The sequence below is a fragment of the Danio aesculapii genome, chromosome 3 (assembly GCF_903798145.1).
Source record: "Danio aesculapii chromosome 3, fDanAes4.1, whole genome shotgun sequence".
Lineage (NCBI taxonomy): Eukaryota > Metazoa > Chordata > Actinopteri > Cypriniformes > Danionidae > Danio > Danio aesculapii.
In genome coordinates, this window is record NC_079437.1 from 2,725,314 (window position 1) to 2,751,282 (window position 25,969).

At 37.7% G+C, this 25,969-nt stretch overlaps 1 protein-coding gene across 1 annotated transcript; it reads right to left on the bottom strand.

The window, feature by feature from the left end:
* Nucleotides 1-973: 973 nt before the first annotated feature.
* Nucleotides 974-25,059, bottom strand: rtbdn (retbindin). Its single transcript, XM_056452871.1, has 6 exons — nt 24,991-25,059; nt 22,218-22,397; nt 22,039-22,135; nt 17,375-17,503; nt 16,736-16,832; nt 974-5,701 (listed from the first exon to the last, which is right to left on the bottom strand). Exons 2-6 carry the CDS (start codon nt 22,378-22,380, stop codon nt 5,348-5,350), a joined length of 840 nt encoding a protein of 279 aa, XP_056308846.1. The 5' UTR covers nt 22,381-22,397; nt 24,991-25,059; the 3' UTR covers nt 974-5,347.
* Between the last annotated feature and the right edge of the window lie 910 nt (nt 25,060-25,969).

The window sequence follows — 25,969 nt, forward strand, 5'->3', positions numbered from 1 at the left end:
ACACTCAGTCCTGGAGGGCCGGTGTCCTGGAGGGTTTAGCTCCAACCCTAATGAAACACACCTGAACCAGCTAAACAAGCTTATACTAGGTATACTAGAAATGTCCAGGCAGGTGTGTTGAAGCAAGTTGGAGCTAAAGTCAGCAGGACACTGGCCCTCCAGGACCGACTTTGGACACCTCTGCATTAAAGGTCTTTATAGCTTTATAATATTTGACATTTTTAATGGATTTATATTTTAATTTCACCGATGAAAACAGGTAAAAACGGCTTATTGTTTGTGTATTTGCATTTATAAATATAACATTTTTCCTAAAAATTAAATTCATTACGTAATATTTATTGTCTTCTTTGGTATGTTAAAAAAAGCCAAAAACAACGTTTAAAGCCGTGTTTCCCAACCCTGTTCCTGGAGGCACACCAACAGTACATATTTTGGATGTCTCCCTTTTCTGACCCATTAACTTCAGGTGTTGGAGTCTCTTCTGATGTTCTGATAAGTTGATTCAGGTGTGTTTAATTAGGGAGAGGTTGAAAATGTGTACTGTTGGTGTGCCTTCAGGAACAGGGTTGGGAAACACTGGTTTAAAGACAAAACCACACACATCAGACCAGAATGTGGAGGCAAGTTCTTTTCTGCGATTGTTTTAGGACTTTCGATTTATTTGCCTAAATGATTATAAAAACAGGAATAAATGGTCAGACTACTTGCCACAAACAAGGCTGTTTATGACTAAACATAAAATAATATAAAAAAATACCAGTTTGCAACATCAAGCAGCATACCGAGCTGTTTTTACAATGGAGGTAAATGAGACCGGAAGTCTTGAACCGATTATAGCTTAAAAAGTTACCACAGTATCTTATTTTAATGTCATGCTAGTATTTAAGATCATGAAACTGATGTAAATGTGGCACAAAATACGCATAAGACTTAAACAAAGTGAAACTGCTTTAGAAATAACACTAGCAACAAATTCCGCTTTTATTTATTTACGAATTAAAGACGTACAGATTAAGAAACACATTTCATTACTCACTGCCGCCACAAAATAGTGAAACATCAAATCAATTTACGTCCATTTACAAGCCTACAAAACAAAACACTCACGTTAACTCCAGTGGACTCATTCAAAACAGATTTTACAGGAATCTCTTTACATCATGTTTTTGTGTCGGTGTATACACGATTATTTTTCTGTTTTCGCTAATAAAGTCATTTACTCTGAACATTTAAATAACACAGAGACGTCCAACCCAGGCTCATACTGAAAACGTACCCCTGTAGACATTTCTGGAGAGCGCCAAATACGTCCCAGGAACTACGTTTTTTTTTGTTGTTGCAGTTTTTGTTTTCGCAAATCCACCAGAGGGCGGTGTGTGCGCATTTGAGATCTCAAATTTCTCTTGCATGTTCCATTCGTTTCTGCTGTTCATGAGTAAATCCACCAGGGGCCGCTGTGTACACCTTTTCAGATCTCAAATTTCTCTCGCATGTTCCATTCGTTTCTGCTGTTCATGCGTAAATCCACCAGAGGCTGCTGTGTACACCTTTTCAGATCTCAAATTTCTCTCGCATGTGCTATTCGCGCCTGCTGTTCTCGCGTAAGTCCACCAGAGGCCGCTGTCGACTGACTGACTGATTGATCGTCTGACGCACTCTCCTCCTTCCCTAAACACAACCAATAGTGTGATCAAAAGCACCGATTGACCTGCCCACCCACTTCCCTAAACCCACCTGACAGTGTTTTCAAAACTAATCCAGAAAAAGAAAAGCCCTCACCTGATCTTTACCACGTTTTCAGATTTGACCACATTCTCACCCTGTTATTTATTCGTTTGTTTTAGTTTTTGGCTTCTGTTTTTGTCTTAGCTGGTTTCTGGATTCGTTATTCACCAGACTCGAACCCCCGTCAATGCAGTCAACTCCTCTTTGCGCCTCAAGTCCACCAACGTACATGTTGAGCTACCGGACAAACTGGTAACAGTGGAGAAGCTGTTCATATGGAGGTAAACGGTCAGCTGGTAAGTGCGAATTAATTTTTAAGATGATCTGCAGCCATACGTAGCTCTAGCTACATAATTCGTGCTCTACAGAAACGTATATAGGGCTACGTTTTTGTTGGAGACGTCAACTACAAACACACGATGGTGTGAAATATAAAGACTGTGCGCGATTATGTTACATTACAATGTACGAGGTATTCATATCATCATATGTTGTGATTGTTATGAAATCCTACAAAGTGATAAGAGCAATGTTTAAATCAAGACCAAAAGTAAATCCATACTAACACATTAAATGTGACGGTGTGTAGTGCAGTGGGCCACCATAAAAACACCATTATATATATATTTGCAATCATTGTTGACAAAATGTGAGGCATTTCTAAGTGAAACTGAATATCCGTTTACACTTTGCCGTTAAGACGCTAAATTTGCGCGTGCGAATCTTCCCCAGTCACGTGACATTCGGCGACACGTGTACTACTCATATTGAAATGATTTTGCTCACAAATATTTGCTGCTTCTACATTTTCCTAACATTATTTCATATGAATTTGTGATTCACTGGTGTTTTCTGTTTATTTATGGTCATAAATTAGATTGATCTCCACTTGAAAATTTAATTAAAAGCTGGTTTATACTTCTGCATCGAGTGATCGGCGTGACCCACGGCGCCTGCCTGTAGTCGTGCATTTAAACTTCTGCGTGATGTTTGTGTTGCTCCGCAATAACACTTTCAAAACGCTAGCTGGCTCTATGTCAAGTTTCTTTTCTGGTGTTTTGTTTTTTTTCTGAACGCTACCTTAAAGTGCAAGTAGCTACAACTCCTCCATTCAGAGGTGGGAATCAGCGGACGTGCAACAATGTTAATCATACGGTAAACATAAAACAGTTGGTGCTCCTTCATGGGACTCGACACTTGTAAACACTCGCTACAACGGGTTTGCTCGGCTCCCACATTGGTCACAGCTACCAAGCCGACCAATCACAGAGCTTGCGCTACGCGTTGTTGCGATGTGTAGTTAAATTTTTTAGAGGTACGCGTTAGCGACGACTTCGGTCATGGAGAGGGATATACGACCACGTGAAGGCTGCACCAGAACATACATAAGTATAAATCAGCCTTAACAAAGTGACTTTTACTGACATTTTAGTAGTTTGAAGCTCTATAAGAAATAATATATAAAGAATTAAGTCGGCAACATGACAGAAAAGTACTGGCAGTTTATTGCCAGGTTTTTGATCCATCGTTTACAACCCCAATTCAGACTATATATCACTTCAAACTAACAAAAATGTTAATAAACGTCATTTTTTCAACATCAAAAGTTGTTGGTCAACATCAAGGTCCCACACTGCAATACAGAAACATAAGTAAATCAATGAAAAATAAAACATGAATCACAAAATACCAGAATACTGCTATTTATAAAAGTGTATAATTTAGAGGATGTGATTTCGAATGCACAGTAACTAGTTTAGTCTACTTAGAGTAGCATTGTAAAGTGTTACCAAATATTCAGTGAGAGTTGGGACTTGTAGAGCTGTGCATCGATGGATTACTCTTCAGTGTTTGGACTCTCAGCAGTGAATATTAAACCACACTGACCTGAACTGAACTTCAACTCTGAAAACTGAACTGACACTGTTTCAATTCACTGCAATCGTCTATGTGAAGCTGCTTTGACACAATTTACATTGAATTGAATTGAATTCAGACCTTAATGCAACAGTTCACTCAAAAATGAAAGTTTTCTCACTATTTTCTCTCTTTTTTGCAGTTTTAAACCTTCATGAAATTCTTTCATCTGTTGAACACAAAAGAAGACATTTTGAAAATGTTAGAAACCTCAAACCACTGACTTACATAGTAAGAAAAACAAATAACATGGAAGTCAATGGATACAGGTTTCTGTATTTTATCTTCTTGTGTGTTCAACTGAAGAAAGAAAGTCAAACAGGTTTGTGACAAGTGAAGGGTGAATAAATGATGACAGTTTGGGGTGAACTATCCCTTTAAATAGCTAAAATAAGCAGAGTAGCAGCTGCACTGTAAAAAATATCTGTAAATTAGCAGTTTGTGATTCATGTTTTTAACTTTCCTCCATTTATTTACGCTTTTGAATTGCTTTATGGAACCTTTTACCTTTCTTCCAACAGTTTTTAACCTTAAAAAGCAACAAAAAAGTGACTTTTATGATCATTTTTAATAGTTTGCAGTGATATATTGTGTGGGTTGGTGTTGTATATTACGCTACAAACACCTTGCAATGAACCGCCAGTGCATTTTCTGTTATTTTACAGACTTATTTCTCTAGATATTATTTCTTATACATTATATTATTATTTCAAAGCACTAAAATGTCAATAAAAGTCACTTTGTTAAACTGTAGAGTTGAATTTTCAACATCAGAAGTCGACAGAGCAGAGAGAGGTACCGTACTGTAGTTTACCTTGAATTCAGCTGATATAATAAAACATAGAAATAAAATACTTCTTAACCCTTGTGTGCTGTTGGGGATGTTTTCATTCACTATGGGGTCATTTTGAATCTTAATTTGGCCACAACTTTCTCTGTTTCAGCAAATGGATTCACTTTTGGTGACAAATCTTATTTAGACATCTTATTTTGTCTAGGGAAATGCTTTGAAAACTTAAAAAAGCTCAACAATACACTCTGTTCAAACTGACTACCCTTTCGTTATGTTGGGGACTGTTTTTGCCCCATTGACTTCCATTACACTCACATTTTTTGATTGCAAAGCCATGACAGCATATAATCATGTATACTTAATTTTTGCTGGTTTTCCCTGTTGGGAAGAGGTCAAATTTACATTTTTATGGTTGATCATCAGTTGCAGTGCAAAAAAAGCTTAGTTTCTGGGTTAAAATGATATGGGTATATGCAATATAGTGTGTATGTGAGTGTACGAGACCTTTGTGCGCTGACCTTGATATGTTTGATGAAATCAAAAATAAGCAGCTCAGCTCTCAGAATATAGTAAGTGTATTTATGGACACACACTATAATCTGCTGTTTTACTTCACAGAACTCCATATAAAAGCCAAAAACCTGTTTGCACAGGCCTGATTAAAGGGCTAATGCTGCCAAGTGATGATCAACTGTAAAAATGACCCATTTGACCTCTTCCCAACAGGGAAAAACACCAACAATCCAAAATCTGCATGATTATTTGCTTTCATGGATTTGCAATTAAAAATGTAATTATAATGGAAGTCAATGGGGCAAAAACAGCCCCCAACACAATGAAAGGGTAATCAACTTGAACAGTACACAAGGGTGAAGAAACATTCAGCAGATCTAAAGCACAGATAATAATCTAAAATCCGCTTCCACTTCCCTCCATATCACTGGTGAGGACGGAGCGTTTGCGCAGTCCGCTGTTGGCACTGCTCCTCCGGGCCTGCGGTGGGGCTGTGGCGCTGCGTGTCTGAGGCTGCGCTGGAGGACACGGCGCCCTGTACTGCGGCAGACCACTTTTAGTGGTGTCCAGCTCCTCAGGGTCTCCTTCTTGAACCCTCAGGGCCGCGATCACCTCTCGATCTGAAGGGCTGAGCGTCAGACAGCCGCAGCTGGAGCCCTCCACTCCATCCTCCTCCCCGGGGTCGTCTTCAACAGTCATGAACGCGTCGCCCCAAAGACTCTCGCAGAGATCCCGCCCATGCTGATACATCTGAAAAACACAGACATGAGGCTGTATCCGAAATCATACACCTTCCATACCCTCAAGTAGTGCATTGTTTAAAGGAGCAGACATTTTTAGTGGTGTCCCAAATCATAGTGCACTCAATCAATCCCATAATGCACCACAATAAAGAGTCTACAACTTGTGGCAGCGTCCAAAATCGCATTCTGCTATACTATAAAATACGCTAAAAACAGTGTGTGAGTAAAGTAGTATGTCAGAATTCGTGGTTTTGGAAAAACAGGCGAAAAGTACACTGATGACCTACTACTTCCAGCAAGATTCTGAAGTGTGCATCCAATGGACGCTACGCTATCCCATGATGCAACACAAGAGAATTCATGAATGGGAGAAAAGCGATGCAACTTGAACAGGTAGGCAGTAGTGGCGCCAGCTTAACTGGTGCTCTAGGTTAACGATGGTCGGGCCACCCTTTCACAGTCGAAGAGAAATGGGCGGGGTGAGGGGGATGTGGTGGGGATGTGGTGGGGGTTGATTGGGTGGTGGTATCTCCATGCTGCCCCTTGTAAGATACTGGCATTCGTGCTGCCCTTTTGCGGATGACAGAGAAAAGAAGGGGGTGGGGGGTTGGGAGGGAGGTGTGTTGGACGTTTATTGGGTGGCGGTTACGCCATGCCGCCCCTTATAAGATACTGCCGTTCGTGCCGCCCTTTTGCGGACATCTGTGAGGAGCGGGAGATGGGTGGGGTTATCTCCATGCCGCCCCTTGTAAGATACCGACTTTCATGCCACCCTTCCACGAACAAAAGTGAAGAGCGGGGGCGGGGGGGTAGGTCATGTACAACGTCTGAGTTTCATTCATACTACTCACATTCATCATATACAGAAAGCACTTTTCAAATGGTCATTTAGTAAACTCAAATTCAAATGTAGTACCTACAGACGCAGCCCATGTACGCTCAACAGCTAGAAAACGCCCAAAATGTATTACGAGAGTTTGTACACCGGATAAATTCCCACGTCTGACCACAAGACAGCATGTAATCCTATCGGTGTGTGGTTAAAAATTAAATATGGTTTAATTAAACAAGGTTTCTACTATAGCGAATTAGCTCAAAGGGAATCGAAGATTAATTTGAACGGGGCTTCAAAAGAATCGACTCTGTAAATCTGAACAAACGAATCGTCCAGCGATCATTCGAACGGACAGTTGACTTTAATTACCGCTACTGCTATCAATATAAAAACCATTTACGTTTAAGCAGGGTAGCAAGATCGAAGATTAAGACATTAGATTCCTAAACATGCACAGGCACCTTACTTTATACGAAAGACACTTTATTGACTAATCTAACAGAGTCTAACACAAACACACATTCATACAAGTGTAGAGAAGAGTAAAGAATGAAAAATAAGAGTTTGAGAAAATGTAGTGATGGAAAACCTCGGATTTTGTAAGACCAAACGAAGCAGACCACAAATAATCAATTTAACCCTTCTATGGTCTCTTTAGGATTACATTTAGTTTACACCAGTTCAGATGTAGTCTGGAAGTGTTACTTGTGTTCCTTTTGTGATGCTCTTTGTCCTCGTGAGGCTTGGAGTGGGGTGGAGTCTGTCGTTTCAAGTTTTGAAAGCGGCATAAATGGCGAGTAGTGATGACTACTGGTTTGCGCCGCTAGACTCTCGACGGAAAAGAAAGGAAGGAAGGTCTCAGAGATGGGAATGTCTGAGCTGTGCGATTAACCCATTTTGTCTGGGTCTCCGTCTGCTCTCTGGAGTCCTCTGGGGTTCTCCGTGTTGGGTTCAAGTCTTTCTCTGGACTGTAGTCTTCTCCTAGCTTGGGCGTTCTTCTCTGACCTCGGGTTTCACCCTGGCCTGAGGTTTCTAGTCTGTAGTCTTCTAGCTTTTATAAGGATGGTTTGTACCCACCCTCCAGGGCCAAGTTGACCAATCCGAATTTAAACTCCCCCGAGACATGTTTTATAGTCCTTTGTTCAGAAGTATAGTGATTTGCACAGGTATTTTAATGTAAACTAAGGCAGAAATGTCTTAAAATGTTAATATGTTGCACATGTATTAAGATGAAAAGTAAACCATTGTTCAATACACCAAATTAGCTTTGCAGGGACATCAAACATGAACTATCTATGGGCTTGTTTAGCTGCGGTAGAGTTAAACATTGTTTTCAGAAGTATTAAAACCAAAGAGAAATGTTGCAAAACACCTGCTTACACATAAAGAGAGAATAAAAGTTTACATTAAAAGCATCAGTCTTAAGCAAAGTCCAGTTCTGACCCCATTCCTTTGTGTCGTAAATACACTTGGGATTGGATTACAACTGACCATCCAGTCTTTTACTGGGCAGAAGTTGCCGGTGTATTTGTTGGATAAAAGCATAATAATTATGTGTCTAATCGAACATATTCGTCACACTACAGGTTTCATCAAGTCAGATTTAAGACTTTTAATTTCATTTTCCTTCAGCTTACTCCCTTATTTATTAGGGGTCACCACAGCGGAATAAACCGCCAACTATTCCAACATATGTTTTACGCAGCAGATGCCCTTCCAGCTGCAACCCAGTATTGGGAAAAACACATACACTCTCACATTCACACATACACTACAACCAATTTAGTTTATTCAATTGACCTATAGGGAGTTTGGACTGTGGGGGAAACCGGAGCACCCGGAGGAAACCCACACCAACACGGGGAGAACAGGCAAACTCCACACAGAGATGCCAACTGACTCAGCCAGGACTCGAACCAGCGAACTTCTTGCTGTAAGGTGACAGTGCTAACCACTGAGGCTGTGTCGCCCCCTCTTGACTATAATAGTTAAAAACATGTTTTATTAATAAGTGAACATTTATTAATCTGCAGACACAAATGTGGAGATATGAAAACCACAGATTCATCTTAGCGTCGATGTAGCCTCATAAAATATGATTTTGATGATAAAACATTTCAGATCTGCTGCTAATATTGTCGGTTATTATATTCACACATCAGTGATTTATGCATTTTAATAATTCCTGAACACACACACACACACTCACACCTCCTTAGCTTTCTCTAATTAATAGCTGTGAAGTTTAGCCCCCAGAACATGTGAAGTGTGTGTGTGTGTGTGTGTGTTTCTCTGTCACTCACAGTTGCGTAAATGTGATGATTGTGTGAATTAAGAATAGTCACTGACAGCATCATTCCCATTAAAACACAGAGATCTTCAAATCAACATGAAATCAGTCTTAATTCACATGTAATAAACATGCTTGTTTTAATACTCATCATTCATTCCTTCATTTTCCTTCGGCTTAGTCCTTTTATTTATCAGGGGTCGCCACAGCGGAATGACCCGCCAACTTATCCAGCACATGTTTTACGTAGCCGATGCCCTTCCAGCTGCAACCCATCACTGGGAAACATCTATAAACTCTCAATCACACACATACACATACACTCCAACCAATTTAGTTTATTCGCATGTGCATAGCACCCGGAGGAAACACACGCCAACATGAGGAGTGAAAATAATCTGTAATAATTAGAGAATCATCGTAATGGTCTAAAACTGTTCGACTTTGTTGGCATTTGGTATGTGAACACCAGACAAAATGAGGCCATGATTTAAGCATGCTAAATGGTTGTAAAAAAAGTCACACTTGTGGTCTTTGGGGTCAAAAATGGCCGCCATATGAAATGAATGGAAAATAAGCAAAAATATATACATTCAGATAATATTTTGTATGCAAAAACACAAATCCACCATGATGTTGAAAAAAGTGCACAGCAGTGAAGGGGTGACACTTTAAAACACTAAGGGCCCTATCATACACCCGGCGCAATGAAGACGTGTCTGGCGAGATTTGTTGCTATATTTCAGATCAGCACAACCCTAATTTTCACGTTTTGCGCCGCCTTGTTTTAATAGCAAATCTATTTGCGCCACTTTGTGGACTAAAGTGTGTGCAGGTCTGAAAAGGAGGTGTGTTATTTCGCATTGTTGGTGCGTTGCTATTGTGAGGAACTGAAATAGACCGCACCATTGATCAGCTAATGACCAACTAATCACTTTTTTTCAGTTTATTCATGACAATCTGCATTTGTATAATGTTATTATGATTAGCTGTATTATTTATTATATGCATATTTATATTTGTTTAAATAAAAACAAGTGTAGATTTGTCCACCTGTAGGGTTTCGGAGAAGTCTGCATCACCATATGGGGCATAAGAACAGCACGTGTGTTTGGATATAAGTGTGCCTTGGCCACACTTCGTTATTATTGTTCATTTATTCGTTTGCTGGAGATTAGAACTGAATTTAGGAATAGTTTTAAAACTATTTTTTTGCACTTAACAAACAAAATTAAATATGTAGGGTAATGGAAGTCTTCAGTGGAGTGAGTTTTCACTATTTCCTAATCCAGGAAAGTAAAGGAGTAAAGTAAAAAGTAAAGAGAAAGCAAAGATGCCGAATGGAGAAGGCTCGTTCTTTATCCTTGTGCAGCAGATGCTTTGTTTAACTGTTTTCTCACTAGTGAAGCGTTGTTTTTCCACTTACAAAGTCCGCCATGTAAATAGCAAATGCGACATGGTGCAACGCAGCTGACTCTTAAAGGAAACGGAAGATGAGACTCTGATTGGTTTATTCTCAAAACACATCCATAACTTATTAAGAGAATGAGCACAACCCTGTTAGACCATGTGCCGCGGCGCAGAGCGTATTTTCCCATCCTTAAAATTTCAAAAGTGGATTTGGACACGCCCTTAATGCTTTTTTTCGCCCTGCGCTTTAGACTTTGCACCTAGATCATTAAAATAGAGCCATAAGAGTGTGAAATAGACACACATACTCGCTCTCCCTCTCATACACACACACACATCAACTTATAACCGCACAACAATGAAGCAGAGAAAAGTTTGATAATTTGTGCAACAAAATTCAGTCATAATTCAAAAATCAGCACAAAGCAGTGAAGGGCGAGACTCTGAAATAGAGGTCTGCATTCCTGCGACCCAACCACATTTCTTGCGGCGTGGGAATGAATTTTCGAATAAAACGCGGTAGCGGTCAAGAACTCTGGTGTAATTTGAACAAGAGCGGGTGGTCTAATAAAATAGCACTCCCGAGATATAGAGAAAAAGCGAAAGCGAGCAAGTGAGAGAGCGCACGTGCATCCGCCGTGGTGCTGTGTGTCGCTTGTTATAGGCTGTCTGGACTCTGTATCATCCAACTGGGTGTTTTTGGGAGATATATTCTATCGCTATACATTTTACATTCTCCCTTGGCCCAACATGTACCTGCCATGTGTATAGAAACAATGCTGATATGAACTTATATGAAACACAATTGGTAATTGGCAAACATATTAAGTGGATGTGTTTGTAAATCTGACTTTGAAAGAGTCAGTGCCTCACGAGCCGCAAACCTCACCGCTCGTCATGTAGCACTCATGTCTCATCACAAAGGGGCAAAGGAAACTGACATTTAGCCTACAATCCTTGCACAACTTTACCATACATGTTATCTCTCTCGTTTGATAGTACTCGATTTTAACGCGAGATTTTGGAAATTTTGATTATTACGTTTTTGTTAACGCTTTTACAGCCATTACTTGTTGCATTTAATGTTGCGATGTTTTTACGGAGACACACACACACACACACACTGGAAGAATATTTCATTACGGGTTGCAGAGATTCACACCCTTTCTCTCTCTCTCTCTCTTTTCGCATGTACAGCATGTCAGTGATGATAAATGTGACATGAACTGACACATTCACTGTGTGTGCGTGCGTGTGTGTGTTTTCTTCACAGTCACCCCAGCTGTGCTCATGCCTGGAGTCACACTGGCTACTTACACACTCTCTCTTCTTTGCTTTCCTCTATGTAGGGATGTGTGCATCAGTATCAGTGCTAGTGCTGAGAGTGCTACAAGTAAACCTGTAGCTCTAATTCATTATTAAACATCAGTGTGTGTGTGTGTGTGTGTGTGTGTGTGTGTGTGTGTGTGTGTGTCCTACAGCATTTTTGATACACATACAACAAGCCCTGATTAATAAAAATATCATATTAGCATCACATTATAAACTTTCAGAAGATATTAGAAACTAGAGCTGCATGATACTAGGAAATTATGCGATGTTGTTGCTGAGTGTTGCGATAACGATGTTTCATACGATATAACTAACTTTAGAAATTATAATTTATCAGCAACTTAAAAAAATCTGTTATTTACAACCCAGGCTCATTCCGAAAACGTAGTCCCGAGGACGTTTCTGGAGACCGCGAATTATGTAGCCGGAGGTATGTATGGCTGCATTTCGTTGTTTAAGCGAACGCTGCGGGGCGGTATGACGCCGTTCCCTTTAGCGCTCGCCGGCTGACCGCTTGCCTTCATGTGGAGGGCTGTCCCGCCACAACCAGTTTGTCCGGTTAGATCGTCCTGTGCGTCGGCGGACTCGAGACGCAGAGAGGAGCTGACCACGACGACCGGGTTTGAGTCCGGGGAAGAGCGGTTCCAGAAATTTGATTGACGGTCGCCCAGTCAATCATTCAGCCAGTCGGACAGACAGACGTTCGTTAGACAGCAGCCTCTGGTGGGTTCACGGGAGAACAGCGCAAATGGCACTCGCAGGAGACGTCCGAAAAGCCAAAAAGGTGCACACAGCGGCCTCTCGCAGATTCGCGAAAACCAAAAACTGCAAAAACACGTACCTCCCGGGACGTATTTCGCGGTCTCCAGAAACGTCCTCGGGACTACATTTTCGGAATGAGCCTGCGTTGGTTATTTATGTGATTATTATATTAAAATTAACAGGTTATGGATATTTTTTGAGCTAATTAAAAAAAAACATTTAAAGTAATGGTGGGCCGTTATCGACGGTAACATGCTAGGCTAACGCGAGACTTATCGCGCGATAAAAAAATATGGCCGTTAATTTATTCTCAAAGTTGGGTTGGGAGCTGGGTCTATTCTACGCAAGCTATGAGGACTTTCACCTTGATATTGTAGCGTGGATGTATACCTGACCGGTGAGCCGTCTGACAAACAAGTGCTCTTCTGAATCTAATCTGCAGGATGCCCTTCTGGATCTTTCACTTACTGCGAAGACACTACTGACTACGCTTACATGGACATCTGTAATCTGGTTATTTACCTTAATAAACAAATGAAGGTGTTTATGTGAAGTGTTTTTATGTATAAGTTTCCTGTAATTTTGGGTGATTTTAACTGCAGTTCAGCAGTTTCACCTTCACACATGAACATTTCATTCATGCCCCCGTGACAAACTGGGGTATTAGACGCAAATAAGGAGTAAGGACTGGTGAGAGTGTTGAGGAATTTAATAACGAACGCCAAATGGAAAAAAAAAAACTTCCGCATTTCGCGATGTGTGTGTGTGTGTGTGGTCCTTTACTGACAGCCGCGTGTGTGGATCTTGTCGGAAAATATGGCGAAAAGTCCTACATGACGGTGTTTACTGATTGCTGTGTTTACTTCAATTATGCCACTAATATATGCATACTCCACATGTCTTAATTCCATTTCTGTTTAGCTCAGTTGTGACTTTAGTTGGATTAAGGTCATCAAAAATCGCTGTTTGGAGCTTATGTCTGCCTACAGTTCAACATTCATGTTTAACTGAATAAACAGTTAGTAAACACAAGCACATCTTATTGAACATCATTTATTTTCATTATCATAGTAGATAGTTTCTCTAGCAGTTTGTGATGCATTTTGGAAACAGGAGATCGAGCCGCTGGTCTAATGCGTCACCTGGCTTGAGAAACCCGTTCTCGAAGACTTATTATTTGGGTAGCACACATATTCTGAATGCCTTCGGCAGAATTCAAATGAGCCATTTTAATCTAGATTAATCTACATTAATTCCAAGATTACAGTGAGATTGATCTAGATTTTTAAAAAATTATCTATGCCCACCTATAATTTAAAGGGGAACTATTTACGACAGCATTTTAGTGCCACATTAAAATCTCAAATTAAGATTAAGTTAAGAGATTAAAGTTGTAATATGTCGACAATAAATTTGAAATGTTACGAGAATAGTCAAAATAGTCTATATAATAATTACTAATGTGTCGACTTTATTAATTCATTCATTTAAAAAACAACATTTTATCTCGTATAACCCTTGTATCAACTTTATTCTCGTAAGAGTTTGACTGTAATCTTGTAACATTTAAATTTTATTCTCAAAATATTATGACTTTAATCTCATATACATCAATTATTTAACATTTTTAATGTGGCACTAAATTATTTAAAACTTAATTTATTAACCCAGGCTCATTGTGATTAAGTACCGCTATATACATTTCTGGAGTGAGCAAAATACATCCCAGGAGTTACGTTTTTGTTTTTTGCGAATCCACCAGAGGGCGCTGTGTATGCTTTTTGAGATCTCAAATTTCGCTTGCGAGTGCCATTCGTGCTTGTTGTTCTCATGTAAATCCACCAGAGGCCGCTGTCGACTGACTGACCGACCGACCGATCACCCCACCCTCCCTCTTCCCTTAACCCAACCAACAGTGTTTTCGAAAGCAATCCAGAAAAAGAAAAGCTGCCTGATTTTTACCACATTTTCAGATTTGACCACATTCTCACCATGTTATTTACTTCTTTATATTAGTTTTTGGCTTCTATTTTTGTCTTACCTGCTTTTCTGGATTCGTTCTTCACCAGACTCGAACCCCGTCGTCATGATCAACTTCTCTCTGCATCTCAAATCCGCTGACGTACATGTTGAGCTACCGTACAAACTGGGTACAGCGGAAAAGCTGTCTATATGGAGGTAAGCGGTCAGTTGGTAAGTGCGAAAAGGAACGTCGTCATACCGCCCGTAGTGTTCGTTTTTAAGACGATCTGCAACCATATGTAGCTCTGGCTACATAATTTGCGCTCTCAAGAAACGTATATAGGGCTACGTTTTCAGAATAAGCCTATGTTGTAATTTATTGCACTTCTATGTAATATGAATACTATTATCACAATAACGATAATATCTCGGTATACTGTGCAGCCCTATTAGAAACTGTTTTGCAACAACTTTGCAACCACCCACAACACATAGTACCAAACACAATTCAAAATGAGGCAACTACATAACAACACCTTGGCAACCATCTACAGCATCCTAGCGATGTACAGTGATTAATTAGCAACCGACTACAATGTAAAAAATTCATCAGAACATGTAAGCGACAAAATAAAAACATTAAAAATACAAACTGCTGCTTAGCCACCCACATACAAAGTACCCTAGCAACACATATACAACTAAAACGCTTGCACAGCATTTAACACTATTCAGAATGCCTTAGCAAATAGCAGCTGCACAGCAATTAACCACAACATATACCGCTATGCCAAAAACTGTTCAAAATCCATAAATAAGTCAACTACATAGCAACACAGTGGTAACAACATCCACAACACCCTAGCAACCTTCATAGAAACTGCATTGGAACACCCTGGTAACCATGACCAATGCACAACAATGAGACTAAAAACATTGAACAATAACCACTTGATAATGCCTGGCAACCACCACCAAAACCATAACAACAGGGCAGTGTGATTCTCAGAACACCTAAGCAACCACTTAGCCTCATTTAGAACCCCTCAGCAACTGTATAGTAACACTCTGGCAACCAACCAGCACAATTCCTTAGTAACACCTACTGTATGTCAAAAAACTCTTCAGAACATCTTAGCAACACATCAAAACACCTTAGCAACTGCATAGCTACATCCTGTAAGCCACCCACAGAACATATCAATGTCCTAAAAATGACTCAAAACATCTTAGCAACTGCATAGCAACACCTTGGCAACCATTCACAATACTGCTGTACTAAGTTTTACACACAAAGCCCCTTGGCAACACATTAAAAATAAACAACAGCTTAGCAACTGCATAGCAACACCCTGGAAACCACCCACAAAACATTTCAATGTGCTAAAAACTGCTCAAAACATCTTAGCAACTGCATAGCAACACCCTAGAAATCACACAAAGAACACATTAATGTGCTAAAAAACACGAATAACACCTTAGCAACTGCATAGCAACACCTTGGCAACCATTCACAATACTGCTGTACTGAGTTTTACACACAAAGCCCCATGGCAACACGTTAAAACTAAACAGCAACTTAGCAACTGCATAGCAACACCCTGGAAACCACCCACAGAACATTTCAGTGTGCTAAAAATGATTCAAAACATCTTAGCAACTGTGTAGCAACACCCTGGAAACCACCCACAGAACACGTTAATGTGCTAAAACTATTCAAAACGTCTTAGCAACTACATAACAACACCTTAGAAATCACCCACAGAACATATAAATGTGCTAAAAACTACTCAAACGTCTTAGCAACTGCATAGCAACCCCTTGGCAACCGTCCACAATACTGCTGTTCTGAGTTTTACACACAAAGCCCCTTGGCAACACATTAAAACTAAACAGCAACTTAGCAACTGCATAGCAACACCCTGTAAACCACCCACAGAACACATTAATGTGCTAAAACTATTCAAAATCGTCTTAGCATCTACATAACACCCTAGAAACCACCCACAGAACATATCAATGTGCTAAAAACTACTCAAAATGTCTTAGCAACTGCATAGCAACACCCTAGAAACCACCCACAGAACACGTTAATGTGCTAAAACTATTCAAAACGTCTTAGCTACTGCATAGCAACACCCTAGAAATCACACAAAGAACACATTAATGTGCTAAAAACACTCAAAACACCTTAGCAACTGCATAACAACAACCTGTAAACCACACAAAGAACACATCAATGTCCTAAAAATGATTCAAACGTCTTAGCAACTGCATAGCAACACCCTGGAAACCACCCACAGAACATATCAGTGTGCTAAAAACTGCTGAAAATGTAGTAGCAATTGCATAGCAACACCTTAGCAACCATCCGCGATGCCCCTTTACTGAGTTTTACACACAGATCTCCCTCAGGTTGTCTTTATAACTGTCAGTGTGTGTGATGTTACCTGTTGGTACGGCACACATGCGCCAGTGCAGTTCTGTCCGCGCGGGTCAGTGGTCCAGTCACGAGCACACGTCATGTCCATCTTACAGGCCTCAAACCTGCAGCAGTGATTAGGGTCAGGATCAGTGTGTGAATTGGAGGGGGGCCTCACTGTGGCACAGAGGGTAGCACAATCCCCTCACAGCAAGAAGCTCGCTGGTTCAAGCCTTAACTGGGTGAGTTGGCATTTCTGTGTGGAGTTTGCATGTTCTTCCAGTGTTGGTGAGGAAACCCGGGAGAACATGCAAACTCCACATAGAAATGCCAACTGACCCAGTCGAGGCTCGAACCAGCGACCTTCTTGCTGTGAGGTGATTGTGCTACCCACTGTGCTACCGTGACGCCCTATTATTGTTGTTCTTTCTTAAAAAAAATTCTGTCTCCTTAATCCATCCTTTTCAAACTCTAAGCATATATTTAGAGATGTACATTTAATACCCATAACAATCACACGCCGCACATAATTACATTTATAATTCATCTCAGCTTGGTCTGTGCTTTTATTTTGTCTTATTGTGTTTATTGGAAAACCTGCTGTATATCTGTCTTTGTTGAACAGCGGGAAAGAAATGTTTATGCAAATGAATGGGCGTGGCTTTACCAGTCTCTGCAGAAGCTGTGGCACAGAGGCACCGCCTTCAGGGAGGAGCCATGATGTGGGTGTGGCCAACGAGCAGCATCAGGAGAACAGCGGTAAAAGCAGACCACGCGCTTCAGGAAGGATTCGCAGCTGCAGAAAACATGAAAAAACAGATCCAAACAAAAGATTAGCTCATGTTTTCATTTTTTAGTTCATTTTTTTTATAAAGAACACAAATGTTCCTGTAAACGTTACTTTAGGGGAACAAGAATAATGCAAAACTTTGTATAGCGCTTTTACAATGTAGATTGTGTCAAAGCAGCTGAACATAGAAGTCCTGGTAAAGTCCAGGTTTTCAGATTAGTTCAGTGTGGTTTACATTTCACTGCTGAAAGTTTAAAAACTGAAGAGCAAATCCATCAATGCGCAGCTCCACAACTCCCAATCCAAGTAAACCAGTGGCGACATTGGCCAGGAACAAACTTCACCAATTGACGAAGTGAAAGGAAAAAACCCTCAATAGAAACCAGGCTCTGTTGGGCACGACCTGTTCTCCTCTGGCCAAACTTCCTTTGTGGAGCTGCAGTCTAGGCGCCGGAGGCTGGAGAATGCTGGATGTCGTGGAGTAGGTCACCGGCGGGTCTGTCACTGTCACTGATGTCTTTCAGGAATCAGTCTCACGCACTCCATTCCTTCATGACCACCACAGCATCAGGTCAGGATACGGCCTGGTCCAGGATTATGGATACCTTGGCATCATTTCTTCACAGGTCTTGGATCACATCAATGGCCAATAATATCCAGCTGCAGGCCCGCAGAACCACACTCGTTTTAGGCACACACAATCTGGCACACACAATCTAGGCAAACCATATATGGTTACGGTGGATGTTAATGTTATTAACGTCTTCTTGGACATTGTCATCGATTATTTTGATATATGTGGTTAATAAATATTGTACACAATAAACAATAGTGTTTACTTTACTTTATTTCACAAATATTACGATCGAGACGGGCGAATGGGGAGCGTTGTTTCCGATCGCCATTCAATATAATAGACTGAACAGACAGTTTCATAGATGATCAGTCATTATTGTCTGACAGAGTCAATATAGCAGATACTCGTTTGCTGGCCTTGCTGAAAGATCTAAATTGGACAGGTTTAATTTATATAATGGATTCATTTATAACGAAGGAAATAATAGCAATTTAATATAGGCAATATTACATATTATATGTAATAAAAATCTTTTTACATGTAATAAATGTATGACACTATATTAATATTTTACTCAAGCGATGTAATAGTGTGGATTTGCTTAATTTTCTAATAACTTTTTAATTAATGATTTCTCACATTTAATACTGTAGTAATTTATAGTAAGCAATATATTGTTTTTAAAACTAAATTTTGCAATAGAAACAAATGAACTATTAATAATTAATTTTAAACTAACAGCTGTGACAGTCTAATCAGTTTATAACTATATTATATATTGTTTAAATGATTAACTATAGTGATTCATTTTAATGCGACACATTATTGTTTGCTTTTTATATTTTACAACAAAGTGATTTTAACCAAGTATGATAATATTAAGATCCTGAATTAGTTTATTACACTTAATCCTACAATTAGATGGTCTATTATGTTTTCTTTCTGTATGTGGACACGTGAATAAAGTCATGCGTGTCTTTAACCAATTATTTTTATTTACATAATTTGAGTTCAGAAACTGCAGAGATGTTAAAATGATCGTTACGATATAATAATAATGACTGAAATGGGAAACCATATTTGTGAAATTCAATAGGCGGCGATAATGCTAAAGAGTTAGTTAGTTACCATATATGGTTTGCCTAAATCATGTGTGCTAGATTGTGTGTGCCTGAAACGTGTGTGGTTCTGCGGTTCTGCAGCTGCCGCTGCTTTGTTTGTAATGTAATGTAATCAGTGGAGTTGTCCTTGCTATACGCACATATACTCAGTATGCTTACTTTTTTCCACAAGCTGTTTGGGTATTACGACTTCTGAGGATCAATAACTGCATATACCCTCGGTATGCTCACTTATTTTTCTGATTAAAATTCCCTCATTTTAGTGTATTATTTTAAATTCTTACTTAAAAATGTGTATGTGTGTAAATGTATATACAGTTTTCTTTGTTTATCACAAAATGATCAGTTCCTGATCCGCTCTAAAATGAAAATCCTAAAATCGCCACTGTACAACAGTATTTCACATTTGTCTTAATCGTGCCTACCGCTACAGGGAATAAAACTATATATATATATATATATATATATATATATATATATATATATATATATATATATATATATATATATATATATAGCACTAAGATGTTTTTTATGAGGCAAAGAGTACTCTTAAATCGTGTAACAATATGCAATTTAAAAAGGAAACTACTAGTATATAATAGCGACAACAGAAGACTGAATCCTAATAGTTTGGTTTAAAACAAGCATGCACGAATGTGACAATCCAAAATAATGGCTGATTGATGTTTAAAGGAGCCTATTAAATGTAAAGTAATAAGCCAGTAAAGAAAGTAAAAAAGCTGTCTTTCCATGTATGCACATGCTCTATTGAGTTAACTTAAATAAAAGTTAACTAAACTGTTGTAACTGTCTTGATTGACTCTTTTTTTCAGTATTAAAATGATTATATAAGCTACATACTGTATACATACAGCCAATTGCCAATGCTAGCTTATATATATATATATATAATATAGTTAATGAATCAAAAAAACATTGATTTTCGTCGTTTCTTTGCCTACTTTCATTTAAAATTTGGGTCGAGTGTAATAGTACACCAGCTTTTTTTAGGACTACACCACTGAATGTAATGTGTCTTGAATATATTAAAAACGATTTAAAATAAATTATCATGAATTAATAAATGAATATGAATTTAAAACAATAAAATCACGAATAAAATTAATAAAAATAACAACTGAAAAATGAAATAAAACAGTCTAACTAGTTCATTAAATATAAAAAAAATAAAGATTATATATATAAATATACATTCACATAAATTTTTTTCATAATAATGTTTTTTTCTTTTCCTAAATGATGTTTAACAGAGCAAGGAAATTTTCACAGTATGTCTGATAATCTTGTTTCTTCTGGAGAAAGTCTTACTTGTTTTATTTCGACTAGAATAAAAGCTGTTTTTTTAAAAAAACCTTTTCAAGGTCAAAATTATTAGTCCCTCTGATAGTCTACAGAACAAACCATCATTATACAATAACTTGCCTAATTACCCTAACCTGCCTAGTTAACCTAATTAACCTAGTTAAGCCTTTAAATGTCACTTTAAGCTGTATAGAAGTGTGTTGAAAAATATCTAGTCAAATATTATTTACTATTAAGATCAAATAAATCAGTTATTAGATTATTAGAAATGAGTTATTAAAACTATCATGTTTAGAAATGTGTTGAAGAAATCTTCTCTCCGTAAAACAGAAATTGAAGGAAAAAAAGGCCGGCTAATAATTCTGACTTCAACTGTATGTAAACATGGATTAAAAATAAACATACATACATACATACATACATACATACATACATATATGTGTATACTTATATATATATATTTATTAAATTATATGTGTGTGTGTGTGTATATATATGTATATGTGTGTATACTTACAGTATATATATACATATGTATATGTATGATACATATGTGTATATGTATGTATGTATGTATGTATATATAAAAAGTTAATTGTTTGTTTTGAAATTTGTGAGACAGAAGTTGTCCAATAATAAACCCGAATCACACGTGGTTGTTGTCATGCTGTGAACTCGACCAATCATGTAATATCGTTGTCGTCATCAGAGCTCGTGCAGTCGCTCTTCAGATGCTGCACGGCCTGAGTCAGTCGTCTGATCTCAGAGGGCTGTCACTTTGATGCCACATGTGACAGTCACGTGGTGTCGGCGCAGAATCAATCCGGACAAAATTTCTAACCAGCATGCACCACTTCAAGACAGATCGATCTGCGCAGCGCTGCATGAAGTCAAACGCACCTATTAGCTATGTGTTCCAGTCTCGTTTTGTGTGAGCACATGGCTTGCATTGTTTCTTTGTGTCACGTGCTCTCCCGTCTGTTGTCTAGTCCCACCCTTTTGTTAATCCATTATTAGTTTATCTTGTTCACCCGTCTGTTTGTTAATTATTTCTGCTTATATTCTCCTCATGTCTGCTGTCCTGTGCCAGTTCGTGGTCGTTTCTCTCCTTGTCCTGTCGTGTGTTCCAGCCCTGATCCCTGTCAGCCTGCCCAGCCAAGCTTGTTCATTTGTTTTGTTAGTGCTTTCCCCCTCAGGGTAGTTTATTTGACTGTTTTACCTTTTATTTTTATAAATAAATACCCATTTTTACTGCACTTGAGTCCTCGCTCCTTTTCCCCACCACCGAACGTGACAGCGACAGTCACCAAAAGGGCACAATTACGATCAAAGCCTGAAAGGGTCAGTTATAAAACAATATTTGCGTGTTTTTTTGAGCTGAAACTTCACACACACACACTCTAGACACACTCATTTGACATCTCTTAAACATGAGCATAATAGGTCCCCTTTAAATGAATAAATATTGTCTTCTGAGGGAATTAATATAGTGATAAATATAATTATCGTAGACTTACAGAGGACTGAGGACACCACATTTATCCCAGTGAGTGTTTTCCACCGTGGACACAGGGACGGACAGATCCTGGATATGCTTCTCAGAGCAACACGAGTCTGCAAAGAAACACACACATTTAGATTTCTCACTGTTTTACACTAGTAAAGTTACAAAGGAGACTATAAAGTGCGCACACACTCTCAGTGTAGAGCGAACACTCCTGCAGATGACGCTCTGGAGTGGGCGTGGCTTTGTGGCGGCCGTCCCGAAGACACGCCCCCTCGTGACTCATCACCACAGATGCCAATAGGCTGGACAGGTGGGCGAGGCCGAGCAGGAATCTGGACACTCCCATATTCATCTGTGGTCGTCTTAAATCTGCAAGAAAGCATTCATCCTGATTAAAGATACATTAATAAAGATCACAATGCTGTCTTTTATGGTAAGATATATCATTTTTTATGTCACTTTACATTAAAATTTGATTAAATAATCTCAATGGGACCTCAAATAAATTTCCAACAAGGATTTTTAGAGTTGTAAAGCATTACTTTGCTACAGCAATCCACATGTAACATTTTGTTTCAATGTTCTTTAGAGGGTAAATTCAACTCAAATACCACCAAACTGCCCTGTACAACATAGAATTGTATGTTTACTTTACAAATATTGTCAAAAGTATGAAAAAAAATTATTAAAAAATACCCTTCATATTCCTTAAAACATAGGGGGGCGCTCTTGTATGCTCAGCAATGGAAACTGAATGTCACCTGGTGGTCATGTTTGGTACTGCAGCCAAACAAAATCTTACTGAAAGCTCGTTTTTGGAGATATCACTTCAAATTTGGAATATAGTTTGTTAGGATATTTAGCTTTGATTTTTCTGTCAATTTTAGGCTAAAAGATGTTTTGCAAAATACAAACTGTATGTATTATAATTGAACACATTTAAATAAATAAATAAATATTTAAATAAATAAAATAAATCAATAAAATTTGTTCAACTTGTTGAAGGTTAATTTTGTAAAATAAAGTAAAAAATAAATCATAAAATAAATAAACAAATAATGGTGCCATGAAAAAATTAAAAGTACTAAAACCAGGGTTTAGACAAACAGTTTTGGTTCCCAAAAGAACCTTTTAGTGAAAGGTTCTCCAAATAATAATTTATAATAAATTACATTTGGGTAAATGATCTAAAGATCATTTTTTTCCACTTTAAAAATCATGTTGTAGAATAGATAAATATAAATATATAATATATAAACATATAGGAAAACTAATATAATATAAAAATTAAAAAATAAACGTAAGAAATAGAAAATAGAAAATACAGAATAAAAACAAACAAAAAGTATAAATAAATGCTCAAAATGTTTGCAATTAAATACTTTAAAAATTGAATAATTAAATTAAATATCAGTCTAGTAAATAAATACACCGATACAGAAAAACTACTAAATTACAAAAAATAAATACAGAAATAAATATATAAATTTAAAAACAAATATAACATTAAACAAAAAAATATAAAATATACCTAAGAAAAAAAATCAAGATAGAAAAAAAATGTAGTATAATTAACTGCTCAAATGAATATTACAATTAAAATACTAAAATAAAATAAAATATCATTACAGTAAATAAAGAAATCAGAACGAAAACAATTCTACAAAATTAAATGGATGTTAAAGGTCCTTTAAGAGTGTGAAATAAAAAACATCAATAAATATATAAATATAAAATATATATAATATAAAACAAAGAAATATACAATATACCTAAGACAAAATTAAGATAGAAAAAATACAGTATAATTAACTGCTCAAAAGTATACTACAATCAAAATAATTCAAAAAAAATAAAAATAAACAAAATAAAATATCGCTCCAATAGAGAAATCAGTACAGAAAAACTCCTCATTTAAATGGATGAGTGTGAAAAGAAAAACAATAATAAATATATAAATATAAAAACAAATATAATATAAACAAGTCAATATTAAATACACCTTAGAAAAAAAGATAAATAAATTCTCAAAAAATATTACAATTAAAATAATTTAAAAAAATATATATATAATTAAAATAAATAATTAAAATTAAAGTGTGTGGAATAAAAAATATTATAAATATATAAAAATAAATACAATACAAAACAAAGAAATATACAATATAGCTAAGAAGAAATTAAGATTTTAAAAATAGAATATATAAATGCTGAGAAAATACAGTTAAAATAATTCAAAAAAATAAAAATATAATAAAAATAAATAATTAAAATAAAATAAAAAAAATCACTCCAGCAGATAAAGAAATCAGGACAAAAAAACTACTAAATTAAATGGATTTTAAAGGATCTTTAAGAGTGTGAAATAAAAAACACTATAAATATATAAATATAAAAATAAATATAATACAAAACAAAGAAATTTACAATATACCTAAGAAGAAATTGAGATTAAAAAATAGTATATATATATATATAAATGTTAAAAAAATACAATTAAAATAATTCTAAATAATAAAAATATAAAATAAAATGAAATGAAACTAAATAAAATACAATAAAATAAAATGAAATAATAAAATTAAGTAAAAATAGGTTTTACATTTCCAGTGCAGAAATAAACCAGTCCAGAAAGACTAGACTTGAGTTTGCATATATAGGTTAAACCTCACTCAACCGTTTACTCCAGCAAACACACCGTGACCTACAAAAACTTTCCGCTTCGCCACAGACTGAGTTTAACGCAGAGTATTCATCGTAAAAGACACGATCATGAAGATCAAAAGCAAGTTTCAGCTGAATAATTTCACAGTGCAGCTCGCATTAACAGCCCAGCATAAGAGGATGAGAGCAAACACGCAGGCAGATTTACTGTAATTCACCAAGCAAACACCTTCTGTCAAAGCCCGCACGCTCAGAAACACACAACAAACAATACAAATGTGCAGAAACGGCTTCATACCTGATGCTGCTGCTGTGTGTGTGAGTGTGTGTGTGAGAGAGTCTGTGGTCTGATCCGAACACCCGTTTCCCCGAGCTGTAGACGAAGGACATCTCGATGACAACACCCCTCCCTCTGCTGCTCACACACACTCACACACTCTTGTGCAGCTAGCTTTATGGGGACTTCCCATAGACATAATGCTATTTGTACTGTACAGCCTGTATATTGTGTCCTCTTCTCCAACTCTACCCCTAAACCAACTAACAATCTGCACTTTAACACTTTCAAAACACTTCAATCTGTCTGATTCATCAGCCGTTTTCATCATGAGGACGAAATAATGTCCCCACAAGGTCAAAATGTACTGATATTGCTATGCTTGTGGGGACATTTGGTCCCTACAATGTACACTCTCAGAAATAAAGGTACGCAAGCTGTCACTGGGGTGGTACCTTTTTCAAAAGGTACACATTTGTACCTAAAGGGTCCATATTAATACCTCAAAAGTATATATTAGTGCCTAAAAATTTTAAGAGGGACACTTTTGTACTTTTTAGATACTAATATGTACCCTTGAGGTACTAATATGGACCTTGAAGGTACAAATTTGTACCTTTTGAAAAGGTACCACCCCTGTGACAGCTCACGTACCTTTATTTCTGAGAGTGTATGGAATACAAGGTACTAAATAATACACACATACTCACAGTCATACAACCACATGCAAATTCACACACTAATTCACAGACGCGCACACACTAATATAGCACGAGACCGGTGAGAACGAGCAGGCTCCGCACAGAAATGTCAACTGGTTTAGTAGGGACTTTAACCGGAGACATTCTTGCTGTGAGGCCACTGTGCTAACCACTGGGCCGACGTGTCGCCCATCTGGAAAGGAGGGAGAGTAGGGGGGGGGGGGGGGGGGGGGGGGGTTCTTCAAGACGAAGATACTGAGATAAGAAAACTTATTTATAGTGAGAGGAATCATCTGATT